This window comes from Sinocyclocheilus rhinocerous, unplaced genomic scaffold (assembly GCF_001515625.1).
Source record: "Sinocyclocheilus rhinocerous isolate Xijiao unplaced genomic scaffold, SAMN03320098_v1.1 scaffold327, whole genome shotgun sequence".
Taxonomy (NCBI): Eukaryota; Metazoa; Chordata; class Actinopteri; order Cypriniformes; family Cyprinidae; genus Sinocyclocheilus; species Sinocyclocheilus rhinocerous.
The window spans coordinates 297,738-318,786 of NW_015649610.1; the positions used below are offsets into that span (position 1 = coordinate 297,738).

At 39.0% G+C, this 21,049-nt stretch overlaps 1 protein-coding gene across 1 annotated transcript in view; it reads right to left on the reverse strand.

Moving 5' to 3' along the window:
* LOC107710903 (ski oncogene-like) overlaps positions 1 to 15,491 on the reverse strand; it is a 71,318-nt gene extending 55,827 nt beyond the window's left edge. Inside the window, exon 1 of the mRNA XM_016515772.1 lies at positions 14,112 to 15,491. Coding sequence (XP_016371258.1) covers positions 14,112 to 15,023 — 912 coding nt within the window. The 5' untranslated portion in view covers positions 15,024 to 15,491. The remainder of the gene's footprint in view (positions 1 to 14,111) is intronic.
* Positions 15,492 to 21,049: the final 5,558 nt, after the last annotated feature.

Below are 21,049 nucleotides of genomic sequence, written 5' to 3' on the forward strand. Positions count from 1 at the left end.
TTCATCAGCTGGAAATTGATTCCAACGATATCTTTCCTCTGTGTCGTTCATTATAGTTGTGGTCTGGACTTCCCTATTCTCATAGCATTAGAACGATTATTAAAACGTCCTAGTTATCGTTATAATTATCATTCTTAATGTGAATGGTCCTTTAGGCTGGAGAACATAGGAAAATGAAGCATGGTTCGTGAAGACCACAACCAAGACAATAGTCTCATGCCTACACTGTAAAAAAAATTCCGTAAAATTTACGGTAGAAAACCGGCAGCTGTGGTTGCCGGAATTTTACCGTAAAAAATACGGTAGCAACGTTTTAGGTTTTACGGTTGTAACTTAAATTTACAGTTAAATACCGTAATTTCATTAACTGATAAAATGTTATTATATACCAACCTATTGAAGTACTAAAATCTGTTTTGTACCTTTGTAATACACTGATAACCACCAAAAGCAGGTGGTGATGAGAAAGTCACATGATGAAACAAAGCCCATCACAAGCAGCTTTTAAATAATAACATATATAGAAGGTGCACAGTGTCATTCACACAAACACCAAACACCATCATGGTAACACACATGAAACTGAAATAATGCAATAAACATTAACTGAACAACATTAGGTGTAACGCACAACGCTAATATACAAAACTGATAAGAAAAAACTAAAAAGAAACATAGTTATTTCAACAAAAAAACATCAAATTTGAAATGTAACGCAGGGAATTCTGGGAATGTCAATTTACGGTTATTCACTGTAAATGATACGGTCTTTTTCACTTCCAAAAACGGTATACTACCGTAAAATTAATGTCCAATACATGTAATGTCCAATACAGTTTTTCACCGTATATAGTAGGGGAATTTACAGTTAACCATTTAACAGGATTTTACTGTAGCATTTTTACAGTCTTTTACCGTTAAATTCACTGTCATTTTTTACAGTGTAGGCTTTGTCTCTAGTCTTAGTCTTGTTCCTGAGCCCCAGCTGATCCTTTTTAAATGTCTGAAGGACAAAAGGAGCCCAGTCGAACCCCAGGATGAGAGGTGGGACCTTTGGCGTGCTCTCCATCACCCCAAACACAAAATCCCTCTCGTGACCACGAGCGTCCCTTGACATTCTGCACCCTCGCTTTATTTAACATTCAACACACTCACACATGCACAAAACGAGACAAAAAGACTGATTTGCCTCCTGACGGAATGCAAACATGCCAGAGACATCAATGGCAGAGCCGTGCTGTGTTTCAGACCGCAGCGGTGTGGTGGTTCATTTAGACGGGGTGTGAGCACAGGCCTTTGTGTGGTTAGACTGACTAATGTCCGCACACACAAGCACACACTCGCTCTCTGCCCCAGTTGTGTGGCCTGTAATCTTGTAATTCTTGGCCTGTGGCCTGTAAAAGGTCAACTTTGAAACAAGATTACTGTGTGTTCTGCGGTCAGGGTTTCACCTGAGTGATGTCATGGTGGAACCTACACGTCTGCTAACTTAGATGCTTCTCACCTTTTAGTAAACCAAAGCATAGCTGCCGATACGTTTTTACCAAAGAAAACACAGTTTTGGGTCTAAAAAAAATTGCTACACCACATAAAGTTGTCCAAACAAGAATAACTCAGTCTAAATTAAAATGACCAAAGTGAAACAAAACTCCAAAACATTGCTGTGAAACAAATACGAAACAAGGCTGCCGATGTCAGACCTCTTTGATACGTTTCTACTAAAGGAAAAAGTGGTTTTGGATCTGAAAAATTAGCTGCACCACAAAGTTTTCCAAACAAAATGAGGTGGTACAAAACTGTGAAACATTTCTTATTACAGCAAACAAAGCTACATTTGAAATGCTCAATGCTGTGCTACATTTTCACATATTTTATTTATTTTCGCGTGTGAATTAATTGCTATGAGTTTTATTTATCATCACTTCTGATTCATGATTACATAAAGACGCTTGAATATATCCTTTCAAAATTGTGCCATGTTTTTGTGGGCAGGTTATGTAGGCTAGTGAATTACGTCATTGTTCTGCTCTCAAGACAGTGGAAACACTGGCTCCGGCACCATCACCATTTAGAAGAAAAAGGGTATGTGTGAATGTGTGGAAGTTCTGAATCAATGATGAAGCATTTGGTGGGTGTCAGACAGATGGAGTTATGAGTGAGTACATGTATTTACCTCTTTACGCACATTGACGCTGAATTGTACGATTAATATCATCCATACCCTGCTGCCGGTCTGGAACAGACATCAGAACAGCAGTCACGATAGCAAACCCATCATCTGTCTCTCCCTCTCTCTCCTCTGTAGATGTAGCCAAGAGCCCAGACAGCAGCGTTTCATGCTACCCTGCGATTCCATTCTCAGCAAACATAACTAGAGGATTTGAGTTTCATTTTTTCGAGCCGTGTACTGTAATAGTATGTCTGTCTACTCATTTCAATGTCAAATTACACATTATGAAGTAGGCTCCTTCTGTGCGGGGCACGCTTCAAAGAATGCCAGTTATATAAGTCTGACTAACCAAACCAAATTATGGTGCATCTCAAACCAGTGCCACTGGGCCCAGACGAACACTTCATTTAGAACGGGGTGAGGAAGGATGTCGTATGTCTATTTCTTTCTTTCAAATGCCGAGTCTACAAGGCTTTAGATGCCTGTAAAACGTCTTTAAGAACTTGCATGGTACACGTGCATATGCTAAACACAAGACAGTCAAATTAAAGAATGAATATAACATTCAAAAGAAAGTTTTTTTATTTTATACAAACCAAATACTACCATGTTGTATACTTACAATTGTAATTTACAGGCATACTTGTACTTTGCAATTTACACCGTTCAAAATGTTTTTGAAAGAAGTCTGTAAAATATTAGTTTGTAAAATATTAACACAATTTAAAATAACAGTTTTCAATGTTAATATATTTTAAAATATAAACAATTGCAGCCATTACATTTTTCAGGATTCTCTGATAAACAGAAAGTTCAAAAGAATAGCATTTATGTGAAATAGATTTTTTTTGCCAAAAACAAAACAAAAACTTTTACTGTCATTTTTTATCAATTCAATGCACCCTTCTTGAATAAAAATATTAATTTCTTACAATTACTGACCCCCAACCTTTGAATGATAGTGTAAATACTGCATACATATTTTCTGCAAGCGTGTTAACGATAATTTTGAAGGGAGGATTTTAATGTTCTAAAAAGTGTCATGAAAATGTTGTAATGCACAAATAATAAAAAAATATGATAAAATGAATTTTCACTTTCTTTATACAAAATATTTTCTGCAATATATATATATTCACTTGGATATGCTCGAGTCACTTGGGATGTTTATTTCGGTTCTTCATTCACATCTACTGTGTTATAAACTTTCCCTCAAGCAGATTTATAGATAGCTGCTAAAAAGGCAGTGTGACTCCAAAAATATCTTATTTTTTCATAGTCATTCAGTTTGAGGAAGTGTCACTGTCTCTCAATGTGCATGTGTACGTCACGCTGCCTCTGTCAGACAGCCATCTGTCCGAAGGGAGCTGTATGGAGGGATCCGATTGGTCAGTGTGTCTGAATAGAGAGGGGTTTGATGGGAAGGGTCATGTGTCGGACTGCTCTTAGACACACAAACTGCCAGCTAAAGGTTGACTCACTCCGTCAAAGACAATAGGGCTCAGCTGACATAGCAGAAAATCCCCATGCACACACCAAAAACACCTATTTTGCTCTGCAATCTTCAATCAGTGGCAGTCAAAAGAACTGTGCTGCAAATTTCAGACTTAAATTTCATACAGGATGCATTATGTGTAGAAGAGAAGTAGCCAATCAGAACTAAGTATTCCAGAGAGGAGTGTAATATAACTATACAGCTGGAAATCCCACACAAATTGTACAAAAAGTGAGCTTTAAAGACAACATAAAACTGTTCACTCCTGTAATTTGAGTTACAGAACTCAGAGAAACAGAATTCTTAGTGACGAATAACATAGGATGGGACTTAAATGCATCAATCTGCATATGACTGGATCATGAAAAGTAGACCATGATATTATTGGTTAATATAATTTCTCCCCATCCACACGGCCTTGGCTACATCAGCAGAATACATTCAAGATATTAAAGAAAATAAACAAGGTCAAATTTGAAGTCATGTCGACTTTTAAAAAAAACATTGTTCTTTAAAAATACAGAAAATAAATCAATAACAATGGCAAATCTTATCTTTATATTAAAGTGCAAACAGAAGCTGAAACGGAAGGTGATTTGGTTCAGTGATGAATTTTTCAAAGCTAAACTCATCCAGGAAAATGTGTTTTGTTCTATTCGTGCTTAACTGTCATTAATAATGCATATCTACAGCTCCATGAATGAATGAATGCAAAAAAGCAGCAATGAATGAGGATTTATTTATTTAAAACAGAGCGCATGACGCAGAAATAAACTGCCAGACAGAACATTGGATCCAGTTCCTTTTCTTTCCTACTTGTTTAGTTAATTCATTCATTCACTTGGACTTGTTATTCTTTTGTGACTAGGACACAGGGGCAGCTCATAACAGTCTGCCTGACATTAAATGTTCACAATGTCTTTCAATAAATCAAACATTTACCTCACACCTTACGTATTAGCACATCCAGTCTCGCATTGACAATCACAGTAACCGAGGAAACCCCCGAAACGCATCTATTTTCCCACCCCTCCTCCCTCTTAATAAGTTCAAAAGAATAGCATTTATGTGAAATAGATTTTTTTTGCCAAAAACAAAACAAAAACTTTTACTGTCATTTTTTATCAATTCAATGCACCCTTCTTGAATAAAAATATTAATTTCTTACAATTACTGACCCCCAACCTTTGAATGATAGTGTAAATACTGCATACATATTTTCTGCAAGCGTGTTAACGATAATTTTGAAGGGAGGATTTTAATGTTCTAAAAAGTGTCATGAAAATGTTGTAATGCACAAATAATAAAAAAATATGATAAAATGAATTTTCACTTTCTTTATACAAAATATTTTCTGCAATATATATATATTCACTTGGATATGCTCGAGTCACTTGGGATGTTTATTTCGGTTCTTCATTCACATCTACTGTGTTATAAACTTTCCCTCAAGCAGATTTATAGATAGCTGCTAAAAAGGCAGTGTGACTCCAAAAATATCTTATTTTTTCATAGTCATTCAGTTTGAGGAAGTGTCACTGTCTCTCAATGTGCATGTGTACGTCACGCTGCCTCTGTCAGACAGCCATCTGTCCGAAGGGAGCTGTATGGAGGGATCCGATTGGTCAGTGTGTCTGAATAGAGAGGGGTTTGATGGGAAGGGTCATGTGTCGGACTGCTCTTAGACACACAAACTGCCAGCTAAAGGTTGACTCACTCCGTCAAAGACAATAGGGCTCAGCTGACATAGCAGAAAATCCCCATGCACACACCAAAAACACCTATTTTGCTCTGCAATCTTCAATCAGTGGCAGTCAAAAGAACTGTGCTGCAAATTTCAGACTTAAATTTCATACAGGATGCATTATGTGTAGAAGAGAAGTAGCCAATCAGAACTAAGTATTCCAGAGAGGAGTGTAATATAACTATACAGCTGGAAATCCCACACAAATTGTACAAAAAGTGAGCTTTAAAGACAACATAAAACTGTTCACTCCTGTAATTTGAGTTACAGAACTCAGAGAAACAGAATTCTTAGTGACGAATAACATAGGATGGGACTTAAATGCATCAATCTGCATATGACTGGATCATGAAAAGTAGACCATGATATTATTGGTTAATATAATTTCTCCCCATCCACACGGCCTTGGCTACATCAGCAGAATACATTCAAGATATTAAAGAAAATAAACAAGGTCAAATTTGAAGTCATGTCGACTTTTAAAAAAAACATTGTTCTTTAAAAATACAGAAAATAAATCAATAACAATGGCAAATCTTATCTTTATATTAAAGTGCAAACAGAAGCTGAAACGGAAGGTGATTTGGTTCAGTGATGAATTTTTCAAAGCTAAACTCATCCAGGAAAATGTGTTTTGTTCTATTCGTGCTTAACTGTCATTAATAATGCATATCTACAGCTCCATGAATGAATGAATGCAAAAAAGCAGCAATGAATGAGGATTTATTTATTTAAAACAGAGCGCATGACGCAGAAATAAACTGCCAGACAGAACATTGGATCCAGTTCCTTTTCTTTCCTACTTGTTTAGTTAATTCATTCATTCACTTGGACTTGTTATTCTTTTGTGACTAGGACACAGGGGCAGCTCATAACAGTCTGCCTGACATTAAATGTTCACAATGTCTTTCAATAAATCAAACATTTACCTCACACCTTACGTATTAGCACATCCAGTCTCGCATTGACAATCACAGTAACCGAGGAAACCCCCGAAACGCATCTATTTTCCCACCCCTCCTCCCTCTTAATGCTAGACACAGAAAAAGCTCCCTCCTCCATCCCACACTCATCTGTCTGCCAGCCCCCCCATCGCATCCTCCTCCACCTCCCCCAGCCGCCCCTGTCAGGCAGGTATATGAATGCTTTCCCAAAGGCCAGCCAATACAAACACACACACACACACACACAGAGACCAGGCTGACTGATGTGTGGGGGCTGGGTGGAAGGAGTGTGAAAAGAGAGGATGCCCCGTGATGACCCTCTCTCTTTTATCTGTGTTTATCTCCATCTGACATTAATGAGATTTTAGCTACTGCATCCTGGGGGAGGGGGTGGACAGCCTAGGAGAAAGGGTGTGATATAATGTCACAACACAGCTTAAGCTGATGACGAGAGGAAATTATGTAAGAGGAAACAATTATTCAATATGTACAGTCTTGTTTTCAATTGCCTTATAACTGAAATCCGAATGTTTCTTCGTTCACTAAGAAGCTCTGTAACTGTGTAGGCAGTAAGGGCTTCAGGTTAGCTCTCTTGAGTTACCATGCTTTGAGTTCCAAAATCTAGTGAGCTGCCTACTAGGCAACATACTAACTACATTGGTACTTCACAGCTGACTAATTTGGAATGTTATATACAATATGCACATAGCATGTATTTTTTTTATTTTTCTGTAACTCTGGATTTGACCAAAATTAGTTATCTAAGGAGGAAGCAAAACTATTATATTAGGGTACTTGTTTATTTAAAGTTGTTAATAATAATAACAGTAACAATAACAATAACAATAACTATATTATTATTATTATTATTATGTATTGATTTAAAGTAAATAAAAAATTATAATTTATTTTACATGCATCATAAATAAATGTTTATTTTATTTATTATTATTATTATTATTATGTATTGATTTAAAGTAAATAAAAAATTATAATTTATTTTACATGCATCATATATTATTATGTATTGATTTAAAATAAATAAAAATATATAATTATATTATATTATATATTATTATATTTATTTTACATGTATCATAAATTGTTTATTTTGTTTATTATATACAATAATAATAATAATAATAATAATAATTATTATTATTATTATTATTATTATTACGCTCCATAAAAAGACAGCTGGGTTTTGGAACAGAGTGAAAGAGTACAGAACATATATTTAATATGATGCGAATTAAAATGAGGTTCTTTGGGATTGAAGTATAGTCTGTTCACTGAGTTGAACTATTACGTACATGGATGTCAATTGTTCAAATGAAAAAACATTGGAACTTGGCCTATATATTTCCAGTAGGAAAAAAGGGTTGTGAAATGTGACAACATATTGTAACTTCTGTCTCTCACAGCCTCGCTTTGAATCGTTTGCATCAAATTAAATAGGGCACCAAGTGTGAATGAAGTCTATTACTTAAGTATATTTGATCTCTCAGGCATATTTTTAAGTCATTGATGGAAAAAACAGTGAAAGTCATACTTCCCGCTGAGGTTGCTAAATAGCATTGAACAGCAAAGCTGAATAAGTGCCATTTTGATTTGAAAATTCATCTCGAGAGGTGAAAAACTGATCAAATTAGCAAGGATGTGGCAAATAAGCCAAGCGTGAATCTTCACACATGAACTGAACTGTTAATGTAAAAAAAAAAAACCTAATGAATTGACTTGCATTTGCATTCTATTAGAGCCACAAAAGCAATTAGGGTTTGAATTGTTCCAGGGAGATGTTCGTGTCTTATCTCTAAAACAAAGCCACATATTTTCTCTCTTTGCCCGGTTAATCACAGTTATGATCCATCAGTTCCGGTTTGTCAGCGACGGACTATTTGAAAAATCTTAATTAGCACCTAAAGGAGTCTCGTTAGAACACTCAGCTGCTACTCACTCCTGAAAAAAACGTCGAATTTAATAACAACCCAGGACTACACATGAGGGATTTTTTTTGTATTCAGGATCAGTGGGAAGAATAAGCTTTGTTATGAAAGCAACAGATTACCATGTTTTTTTCGCCGAGTTTCATACTGAGTAAAACTGTTCGGGTTTCTCGTCTGGCACTCTTGCGCAACAATAAAAATGACCCTTGCGGATATCCAAACAAAAGCCTGTTCATATCAGTAACCGACTGAACAACACATGGTCCGTTTCTCTGCCTTGCAGGTCTTTGACCTCACGAGTCCAAGTTCTGGAACATACTTATGAAGACTTTGACCCGTGAGGTCTCAGAACAGCCGTTCGGCTCGGTTCTCAGACGGATCCTCTGGTTTATATCGTCGGCAGCTGCAGGACTATCCGTGCCCGTGGAGCCCCTCGCATTCTGAAGGGGAGGCAGAGAAATGCGCAAATGCAGCTTTTCGTGCTGCGGCCACTGATATGCATACCAGGGGCCAGCTGCTGCTGGGCCGAGTCGAGTTGAGCCGTCCGCTGTGTGTGTGTGTGTGTGTGTGTGTGTGTGTGTGGCTTAAGAGCGATATGCCTGGCAAATGAGACGGGACATACCTAATATCCCCTTAGGGAACTGGCTTCCTCTCCCAAAGCTCTTGCACCCTCTCAGTTCTCCATCAGATATCCCAGAATTCTCCGAGGCGCTTGGAGGAGAGGAGAGGAGAGGAGAGGGGGGGAGGGGGGAGTTGTGTTTGGAAAGATGCCACACTCTCTCCGAAATAAAAATCACAAGTCAGAGGAACCGAACGCGGAGGACGGAAGAAAGAAAATGAACACGCAAGGTGTTCATCAAAAGCGTTTTCAAGGGCGTGATTTTGACTAAATTACGTAGCTTTGTTTCCAATGAGCGAACAATTAAGTGAGAAAACGGCTTCAAAGGCTGAGTGCGGTTAAATTCTGCTTTAATGACTGCATGATTAGAGAGGTTTACTACCCACTTCCAGCACCTGGGGGGAATTAAAGATTGAGAGAAAGAAAAAAACACTTGATTGTGGAGGAGACGAGAAGTCAGCAGGGGAAGAGTTCTGATACCGAGCAGGTGTGCGTGTGTGTGCGCGTTTAAGTGTGCCGGCAGACGTGCAGCGAATGCGAAAAAGAGAGTGAGAGGGCACGCTTCATTCATGCCCATTCATACTTCCATTTGCATAATCAGTCTCTCGCTACACGTTGGGAGTGGCGGTCCTGAAATGCGGCTGTCGCAACTCTCCCTTCCCGTCACTGAGCTGCGGTTTTCCTGCACTGGCGGCAAGAACGCGCCGTCTGCCAAAACTCTCTAAATAACCCCTGATAAAACGCCTCCACATTTAACAGGAAACTCAGAGGGGGAAATCAAATGCATGACTAAGTGGGAAATGCTCATGATATGGGCTTTCTCGTGCTTACTGCTCTAAAAAATGAAAATGCCAACTATTTTGTCAAGTAAATTTGTCAATGTGAATACGCTGTGAAAAGACAATCATAATAGGGCTATAAATTAAAGATTCATTTAGAACAAATAAGTAGCAATATAAATGAACATCTAGCACATATTTACACTGACCAACAATTTAAAAATAGTGGAGATGTAGGCTAATGCAAAAACGCATCCTGTGTGAAGTCTATCTCAGACGGATAGACAAAGTTGATTGTAAAATAGATTTTTGTGGTCTGTATGTCAACGATAGTCTTGTGTTCAATATAACGGAAATAAAACAAGCAACATATTGACTCTAAAGCCATTTTCATCTGCCATATTAACTTAAAAGTGATCTTCATTTGGGAGTTTCCTCATCAAATATTGATTATTTGTGATTCATTTGATTTATTCATCAGCGCATCATGTAATAATTCATTTTTAATCAACTGAAAACTCAAATGCCGAGTCTATTTAAAGGCATTTGCTCACTTGTTTACAAAGTCTTCAGCTATTTCGTCCTTAATCCACCCAATCATTCAGGGCCACTCCTGACAATTACGTCCAGACATTTTTTATCAGTATATACTGTAAGTAGACTAATCATGATAGCTCATGAAGCCAACTCAACACCTAAGCTTACACTTTGAACCTGTATACTACAGATCAGCAAACTCAAGCCTTGTTTAACAAGCAGCCAAACTCGTTTGAACCCTCTGAACGAGATCTCAGACAAGTGTAACAGTATGACAGAACTTATGTATAACAGACAGGTCATATGACGTTGCTAAAAAGAACATTATGTTGTGTATTTGGTGTAATGCAATGTGTTTATGCGGTTTAAGGTTAAAAAAAAACACATTATTTTCCATATAATGTAGATTATTGTTTCTCCTCTATGCCCCGCCTTTCTGAAACGCGTCGATTTTTACAAAGCTACGCTTAATTATGAGTGTGTGCCTGAGCGAGGGACACAGAACATCCTGTCTTTCTGCATCTTCCGGCTGCTGACTGAAAGCACCAGACAGACAAGCACTCACAAACACTTACACACACACACACACACACATATATATATGTCGAGGGAGGTTGAGTAACTACACAGTCTGTGACCTTCCCTCAGCAAGCAGCAGAGAAAGAGGAAGTTCCTTCACCCCACCCAGAGACAGGGAGAGTGAGAGAGAGACCGTCAGACTACTTTTCACAGATGAGGAACAGTAAGATCTGTAAATAACTCAGCAAAAAACAAAACAGCTCTGTCACAATCACACAGAATATGCATCCAGACAGCAACACACAGTATATAAACGCAAAACAAACTGTTATGTCTACATCACTTGCATGTGGAATCCTTAGGCCAGATACATGCTTGTTATGCAAGGTTGCAAATGCATATCTATATTTTTAAAAAGAAATTAATACTTTTATTAAGAATGCATTAAACTGACCCAAAGTGACAGTAAAGCAAACAAAAATCTATTTTAAAATTATTTTTAGACTTTTAATTTTCAAAGAATCCTGAAAAAAATATCCCAATTTCCACAAAAAGTTTAAGCAGCACAACTTTTTTCAACACTGATAATGATAAGAAATGTTTCTAAAGCACCTAATCAGCATTTTAGCTTGATTTCTGAAGGATCATGTGACATTGAAGATTGGAGTAATGGCTGCTAAAAAAAATGGCTTTGCCATCACAGGAATTAATTGCATTTTACAATATATTAGAAAACTGTTTTTACTTGAGCATAGGAGACATTTCAAAACCATTCAAAGTTATTTCCGACCCCCTTGACACAATATGAAATCAAACTAGCATATCTACAAGTATTTGCATAGAGTTGGATCGATTACATTTCAGGTCTCAGTCTTATTCTACAAACATCTTAGTGGCAAATGAAATTGTGTGGAGGCCATTATGAAGTCATCAATATCAAATCGCCGACTCTTCCTGGAATACACTGGAATACACAGAATCTCCCTCTAGATGGATATACAGATATATTCCACTTCCGTTTCCAGACGGTTTGAGAGTGTTCCCTCTTGTGTGTGGTGAGAGGCAGGAAAGCTCTTGAGAGGAATAAAAGCCTGCTGTGGGGGGTCTGATAATGTGATAATGCAGAGAGCTCCGGGACATTTTGGTCTCACTTGAGACCGAAGGAAACAGCTCGATGTTAACGAGGCAACGTCATTCACCGTAAGGGCCCATTCAATCGGCAAAGCACTTATGACACACATCGTCGGTGCAAAAAGAGACAGAAAATGGCAAATGTGTGCAAACACGCTGGAGCGCAGGCCTAGGTTTACATTCTCTCGCTCCACTTTACAGGGAAAGTAACTGGGTGAGAGCTGGTGGGTGGGGCAGGTGGTGGAGGGCTTATCACAGAGAGATGGGAGGGCGGAGATGTTGGTGAATGCACCTCTTTGTTGGTTCATATTCCGTTTCCACCACAATACTCCAATCCCTGCATCATCAGCTCCATTCAGGGAAAACAGTTAATGCAAATGGCCAGGCCTGCCATTCACTGAGTGTTTATGTGTGTGTGTGTGTGTGTATTGGAGGGGGGCACACTACTAAAAAACTTTTCCTCTAATCCTCTACCTCACAAACAGGACCCTGTCTGCTGCAAGAGTCAAGCATTAGAGCCCCAAGGGTAAGAAGAGCCGCCACACATGCGAGTAACCCGAGACTGGAGACAACCCAAAGCAGATAAACATAAAACAATCTGCCTGAGACTGCTTTATCGGATTATTCCTTCTAAAAATACCCCAAAATGAACTTTATGATGCATATTTAAGCAGCAAACAGCTCAGAGAGCATGATGTTTTCCCTCAGCAGTCCCATGATTAAACCCTCAATGGCCCGATCATTAAAAACACATCCACTGTCAAGTACCTGTGATAGCTAAACGACCCAATTCGGAATTACCATAACATGACGCCGTTGCCGTGGGACATGTGGAAGTCATGCTGGGCTCGAGAGAGAGACAGATGGAGGAACGAGATGATAAAAAACAAGCACTAGACAGAGAGAGGGAGAGAGAGAGAGAGCTGAAAACGAAGCGCCCTGGCCTTTAATGGCTCTTAATGATTGTTTGTTTACACACTAAGCACTGTATCTACAGTAAAGGCCAATGGGACAGAGGTCATGACACTGAGGGTTAGTTACTGGTCAATTAAATACAGCATGTGGAAAGCGCCTAGAAATGCTATCTGTGATTTTTTGCATTGGTCTGCTCAAGTTAAATATTTCATGCCATTAAATTTAGGCCACTGTGACGGCTACTCTATCTCAACGTCCGCCCGCAGAATCCACATCTCACCCCTCTCCCGGATATCAGGTTGTAACATTTGGACTGTGAAACCCATATCTTGATAGTCTCTGGAGTCTGAAGACTGGGTCACCAAAGAACTGACACTCTTGGCCCCTTTCCAAGTGCTCATCTAAGGAGGGAAGCTGACACTACTTGGAATATGCCAACGCAAAACCTAAGACATACAAATTTCACCTTGGTGGTGTGGCTTAGCGCTTTAAACCTCTAGTCTGCCAACTTTAAGATTGTTGCTTTAATACCAGCAGAGGTTATTCATGGACATCGCCACAGTGCCCCAGAGCACTTAACCTCAGGTTGTGCCAAGGGGACTGTCCCTATAAGAAGTGCACTGTACATCTGCCAAATAACTACTCACTGTTGAGTCTGAAGTTTGTGTCACCAAAGAACTGACACCCTTGGCTTTTCTCCAAGCATTCATCTGAAGACGACTATGGCAAGCCATTTTAACAATATCTATTTTTCTGCTTCTGATACTTATTTTTGGACTACTAATAAGTAATCCAAAAAGGAGTAGAATATTTTCAATTTCTCTAATTCCTTACATCACAAGTTTCGAGTTTGCTTTTTTAATTGCAAGATGCAATGACTAGTCAGAATGTCTAGTATATGATCCAATTAATTCTATGAAAATTGTCACAGATACTAGTAGCTGAACTATTTCTAGTAAGCCAAAATTAATATGGATACATAGTGAAACTGGTGAAAATAGGTGCCAGTAGAAATGGGAAAAGGAATAGTTGGCATCTGAAGCAAAAATGCTTGCCACTGCTAAGAAGTACTAGTTTGCAATGAATAATAGGCACCATTACAAAATGTATAGAATGAAAAGTTTTTAATGAAATCTGGAAAAGATGGTAGTCGTTATTGGCTTACTACTAGGGCAGAAACTAGTAGTAACACAGACACTAGTTAGTTTAAAGAGATGAAACGGCTTGTCATGGACATCTGACACTTGCAGTACACTAGAAGAAAACAAACAGTTCACCCTGATGCAGCGCAAAATGCAACAAACTGGCTCACCCGTGATGCTTTCCGCTTGTATTTATTGGCGAAGTCAAATTTCTCCTTAATGTCATCCAGGAGCTGCTCCAGACGTGCTTTCTCCTCTTTCCCCGTGTAATCCGGGCTCAGGAGGACATACGCCCTCCAGTTGGCCGAGTCAAAGCCCCAATGGCAAGTCCTGTTCTCCAGCGATTTGTGACTGTGCACCACGAATTTCTGGGTCGGGTACATGAGCCTGCAGTCCATGCACTGGATGCAGGGCGCGTTGGGACTCGTGTAGAGCTCCGGGACCAGCAGACCCTTACACTTCCCGAAGCACTCGTGATAGATCTTAAAGCTCTTCTCGGTGAGCTCCAGCTCGATGGAGCCGTACAGCTCCTTCTTGGAGTGCGGCGGGTACGTCCCCCCGTAGATGAGCGCGTTGCACAGGCGCTCCGCGTCCGTCTTGGTGATGAGTCCGCAGGACGGCGCGGAGAACGGCAGGATGCCCATCACCTTCAGGATCTCCAGCTGGTCGGCGGTGCAGCGCGAGCAGTAGATGTGCAGGTCGTCGCACACCGAGTTGATCTGCTGGAGCGAGAAATCCCGCAGCACCGTGTTGAGGATCTGCGGCAGGCACAGGCGCTTTTCGCCGCCCACCACGAAGCACGAGATCGTCTCGCCCTCCAGGACCGTCTCGCACCTCTCGGTGGAGCGGTCAGACGGGATGAAGAGCGGCCCGGGCATCACCGGAGGAGGCTGCATGGGGGGGAGGTGCAGCACGGGCTCCGGGACGTCTTTGCAGTCCTTTTTGAAGAGCAGGTCGTGTTGCCATCTGGCCGAGAATGCGGCCGGTCCGCCGAGAGAGCTCATGGAGCTCAGGTGAAACTGTTTGAGAGTTTGTTGCAGTCCCGGGTGAGGCTGGAAACTCTGTCGCGCTACTGTTTCCATGTTTCGCGCACCGCGTTGTCGTTGAAACCGAGCTTCTGGCAAGAAATACGACTCAAAGGTCCTGGTTCCGCGTCTCGAAATCCAAGTCTGTGAAAACAAGCACAAGAAGGCCGATAGGGCTTCATCAAATCCCCGCTCAGACGAAGGTTTCCACCGGCGCGTCTTCTTCCCCTGCAGCGGGCTCTCTCCTGTCCATATCCACAGACAGACGCGTACAGAAAACTCAAGTGTAACACAAGCAAAAGCGCGCAAGTTGCAGCAAAACTATCCCACGGGGGAGCCGAACTTGTCCCAAGTCAAATTCAGGAGTCGAATACACAATCCGTCAACTTTAAATCCGTATTTTTCCCTGCGAGTAGAGATCGCTGCAGCCGGACACGGCGCGTCGCCTCCGCTCCTCTGCCCCTGCAGTTCAGTATGACTGAGTCAGTGAGCACAGTCTCGCTCGCTCTCCCTCTCTCTTGCTCAGTGTTTGTGTGTGTCTGGCTCAGTCATTGAATCCCAGCCAAGAATGTGACTGACTCCGTCCGCAGGCTGTGGCTCTTCCAAGAACCAGCCTTCACTCCCCACTGCTGTAGAGAGACAGTAACTGTACTTATAATATTACTATTTATATTTGTAAACACCTGATCTTTTTATTATTAATGTTTTATTTGTAAACTTTACTTTATTCATAGTAATTTATCACACTACTCTGTTATTTAATTAATTTATTATATTTATTTATGTAATTAAACTTTGATTTATTAGATGCTATTTATTTAATTTATGGACACAGCTTTACTGGCATGATTGTCATCATTTTCAATACTGTCAAAGCCTACAAAGTTCTTAAAATATTAAAATAGACAACACAAAAAATAAATAGGCGAGGTAAATAAACAAATATATGAAATGATGGGAATAATAAAACAAAGTGTCACAGTTTAACAAAACAGCTTAATCTGCTCTGTTATTGTATACTATTTATTAAATTACTTGTCTTCTCAATTTACAATATTGTTAGTTTACTGTTATTGATATTTTGAATAATAAGAGCAGTGGGGGGAGTGATTGTACAGCGCTCTCTCCCACCTTCAATACCACGACTGAGGTGCCCTTGAGCAAGGCACCGAACCCCCAACTGCTCCCCGGGCGCCGCAGCAAAAAAATGGCTGCCCACTGCTCCGGGTGTGTGTTCACGGTGTGTGTGTGTGTGTGTTCACTGCTGTGTGTGTGCACTTTGGATGGGATAAATGCAGAGCACTAATTCCGAGTATGGGTCACCATACTTGGCCACATGTCACTTCGCATTCACTTTTTTTAATACATAGTGCAGATGTATAGGTTTTACCATAAGTATATTAAATTGAAAATTAAGACCCATCATTATGGTATATCAGCATTTTTGTTTCCATCAACTTAACATAAACCATTTTGCTATTTCAATTCTACCATTTCTAGGATTTCAGCAAATTTTTCTTAGTCAATAATTAAATTGAAAACACACATCACAGGTTGTCACGGTGGCACCCATTTTATTTTACTTTAAAAAATAAGCCTGCAATTAAGCCTCAAACAGTTTGTAAAACTGTACATTTGTACAATGAACATTTTAAATGAAAGTCTGAGGGGGGAGGAAATAAGAGCATTTTGCAGGCAGGCAGGCAGGCAGGGCAGTATGTTGTATCAGTGGGTTGATGGGTGGAGTCTGAAACAGATGCTCTAATTTAGACTGACTGCGGTCTGAGTTTGTAAGCTTTGGTTTACCTGAGACTTCTAGACTGAAATGAGTACAGCAGACTGAACTGGGAAAGTACTGGGACTACATGGCTAATAAACACACACATTTCACAATATTTGTATGATATGATAAACCAACTGTAATGTTTTGCCAATAATAGCCTATCAATCAACTGGGTCAAGCACATCAAACAATAATAACATCACTCAATTACATCCTCATTCTCCTCATAATTATGTTTTCATTGTAAATTGATGTCAATTATCTAAAACAATATTCAGTGCCACTATTACAACATCTTGGGTTTATGTCACGCAGACATTCAGCACTATTAATCTGCTAACTTGATATGAATAATACTGTGACCTATATATATTCACCTCTTATTTTTAAATCAGTATATGTATGGATGTTATGACTGTTTGTAAATGGTAATGGGACATATTTCATTCACATTTCCTGTCACACTACAGTGCTGTACATATGCCAATGATTTATTAATAATTCTCTTTAGATTGAGTCCAACGCAAGCATGAAGTCAGTGTAATCTGTTGCAGTAGCGCCCTCTAGCTCCAAGGGGATGTTACTGCAGGTAGATCACAATGGGACAAATGGCCTTGATGCATTGCATCAATTCAACCATTTGCAGAAAAGGTGCAAAATTAGAGAGAGAAAAAATACATTTCAGTCTCTCAAATATAATATAATAATGCACAGGTCAAGATACTTCAGTCTTCAGTGTAAAATTAATTTCACGTGTCCCGCTATGAAAACAAGATTCAATAAAACTGTATAATGTGTATAAATAACATTTGATCTGCATTCACTTTGAGCCAAATGTGTTACCAGTTCTTAATTTCTATACACTGAAAAAAGATTGGTGTAGAAACAATTTTCACTCAGAAATTGTTATTAAAATTCACAATTAATTACAAAAACAGCACTGAAATAGTATTTCTTGTAAAACATACTCCAGTAATCTTTTTATGTTAATGTTAAATGTTTTATTTACAACTTCAAAAGATCTTTTTTTTTTTTACATTGTAGCTTTAGTTTTTCCACAAAAGTCTATAAGCGATCTGATCTTACATCTTCATGATAATGTGATGAGAGAAGGGAATTTCTTTTTAACAGTGCCTTAGATTCCTTCTTTCAAAAGTTTTATTTGGATTTGCGTCATGGATTTTGGAAAAGCCCTGCGAGCTTGACCAAAATATGATCATTAAGTATCTGCTGTCTCTCACATTTTTGCACATATATGGAAATATATTCAAATGGGTGGTGTGAACACGAACTGCTGACCGAAACTCTTTTTGGATGAGTTTTTTTTTGAAGAGCAAAATGCCAAATATTACTCATCCATCATAATGGAGGCACAATCAAAAAATGAATAACATCATAAACAAACTCTTTTCATCCCATTAAGGCTGCTTGCTTTAGACATTTCAGTATTTCTGTCCTTAAAAAATTCATTTTTGTTGGCTACCAACACCAGTTAGAGTCAGAGCAGCACACAAGCTTTATTTAGACAGCCGTAAATAGCAGAAGAGTAGAAAAAAAAAACTATTTATGAAGCTGAGATAGAAATCCACTTTGTGACTATAACAACAGGTTTTTATAAACCAGACCCCTAAAATGCAAATGCATTGGGATTGGTTGTCTTTTGTGTAGGCGTCATGACATGTCTGCAGTAATTACATTGCAGTCAATTACCCATTTAAATTTATGCAGCAACAATTTAAATGGCAGACGCATTACGAATGTTTGCTTTCATGCACTGGTAACAGTGTGGGAATCAGTGAATCAGACTTGCTAATTCATTTATTTTATTTAAAATAAAAATCCAACACACTTGTTTACTCTGAAAGAGATGGACAAAAATGGAACAAAAAAGTGTGAATAATAATATTTGATTTGGTAGGTTGCAATTAAAAGGTTATGAACTGCACTGAGACTGAGGGTGGTTTATGAGAGATTTGGTGTGTGGTTGTTGACAGCCAGTTTTCTCTGCCCAAGCTACACCACCACCCTCTTAACAAACAGGATCAAAATATATCTGGTAGGCTCAGATAAGAAGAAACCAAAGATAAGTGCTGCATTACTGCCATTTATTCAGCTTTTAAGAAGCAGAATTATATGCAGTGATACATGCTGATGTTTTGTAAAAACACAGATTAGTGGTGGGCATAAGTCTCTCTTTCTCAGCACTGCCAGTGCAACCTGTGCCAGCTGTCTGACAAGTCAAACCCATCAGAGCCGTGACCTTTTTGAGAAAGGGCAGACCTGCGGCTTAATCATTCTGGTGAGAGGCCATGCCCACATCTCTCCCCGGAGCCGGAGACGCAACTCCTCCGGTTACATACTGGCAGCTTGGCAGGGCAGAGGTTTGGTAACAGATACTGGCTGAGAAGATCTCTGTCAGACTCATTTTGTGAACAGTGTCTTAGGTGATGTCTTTTTGTATTAGTTTTTGTAAAAGTTAGATAATACTTCCTACTAACTCAGCTTAATATGCAACTTCAGGCAAGCAAATTATGTGGCTTTGTGGTGCTGTCAAAACATTGCTAAAATTGCTAACGCTACCAATGCAGAGTTTGGTGGTGTGAAAAAATACGTAATCATGTCTCCATATGTGATGACGTAAAAAGAACCAATGAATCTGCTATTTGAGATGATTAATTGAAACAAATAATTCAAAACAATGATGCAGACATCTCATCGCTATTTTGAGCCGTCTGCCACAGCAACATGGCACAAATAACGGCTGAGCTATTGATTTAGCGAACCAATAGACTTAGTCAGGTTAGATTGCATATAGCGTGGATGAAAATGAGGCTGTGAGGGATAGACTTACAGTCTTTACAATGGCATCCACTGTATAAAGGTCATAGATCATGTCATTACAACTTCCAAAACTGTTATGGAGTTTTTGTCTATTAAAGAAACAATCGTATGTCTGTGGCAGAAAAGGAAAGTGTTCAGGAAACCTGTTATTAATTGTGAAATTCTGTTTGGAGGCACTAGTGATGCAAAAAAAAAAAAATACACTTCCCTTTTAAATTTCACCCAAAAATGAAAATTCTGTTATTGTACACTCTACAAAACAATTCTGTTCATTTAAACTTGGAAGCGCTGCAGGGATGATATAGTTTTATAGGCCAAAATCTGGAAATGAGTTGGTATTTTAACATTTCCAATTCCACCATCAAAAAGTCAATGGGTTTTTTGAAAAGGTTCTTGGTTAAATGCATGAAATAACGTCTGTGGTGAACACAAGCTCAAGATATTTTCACATTTTAGTCTATGACATAAAATAAATCAGTAATTCCTCCTTGTGTTTTTTTAAATAGCTTTTACTCTTCATGAAAAAGACGGTTGCTAACAAATGCATAAATTAAAATTAAAATTCAGCATGCCAAACAAATTCATCTACTCACTAGTCTGCTTTCACCGCCTCATTGTGTTTATAATCACACTCTTGAAAACTATTCTAAATATTCTGACTTTTTTTTTTAAATAAAGACTGACAGTGTTATTGAAAGCTTAATGGTGGTGATGTTTCTGAAGATTTTCATAATGAACAAAGCATGTATGAATCAAGTCAAACCCATCAGAGCCGTGACCTTTTTGAGAAAGGGCAGACCTGCGGCTTAATCATTCTGGTGAGAGGCCATGCCCACATCTCTCCCCGGAGCCGGAGACGCAACTCCTCCGGTTACATACTGGCAGCTTGGCAGGGCAGAGGTTTGGTAACAGATACTGGCTGAGAAGATCTCTGTCAGACTCATTTTGTGAACAGTGTCTTAGGTGATGTCTTTTTGTATTAGTTTTTGTAAAAGTTAGATAATACTTCCTACTAACTCAGCTTAATATGCAACTTCAGGCAAGCAAATTATGTGGCTTTGTGGTGCTGTCAAAACATTGCTAAAATTGCTAACGCTACCAATGCAGAGTTTGGTGGTGTGAAAAAATACGTAATCATGTCTCCATATGTGATGACGTAAAAAGAACCAATGAATCTGCTATTTGAGATGATTAATTGAAACAAATAATTCAAAACAATGATGCAGACATCTCATCGCTATTTTGAGCCGTCTGCCACAGCAACATGGCACAAATAACGGCTGAGCTATTGATTTAGCGAACCAATAGACTTAGTCAGGTTAGATTGCATATAGCGTGGATGAAAATGAGGCTGTGAGGGATAGACTTACAGTCTTTACAATGGCATCCACTGTATAAAGGTCATAGATCATGTCATTACAACTTCCAAAACTGTTATGGAGTTTTTGTCTATTAAAGA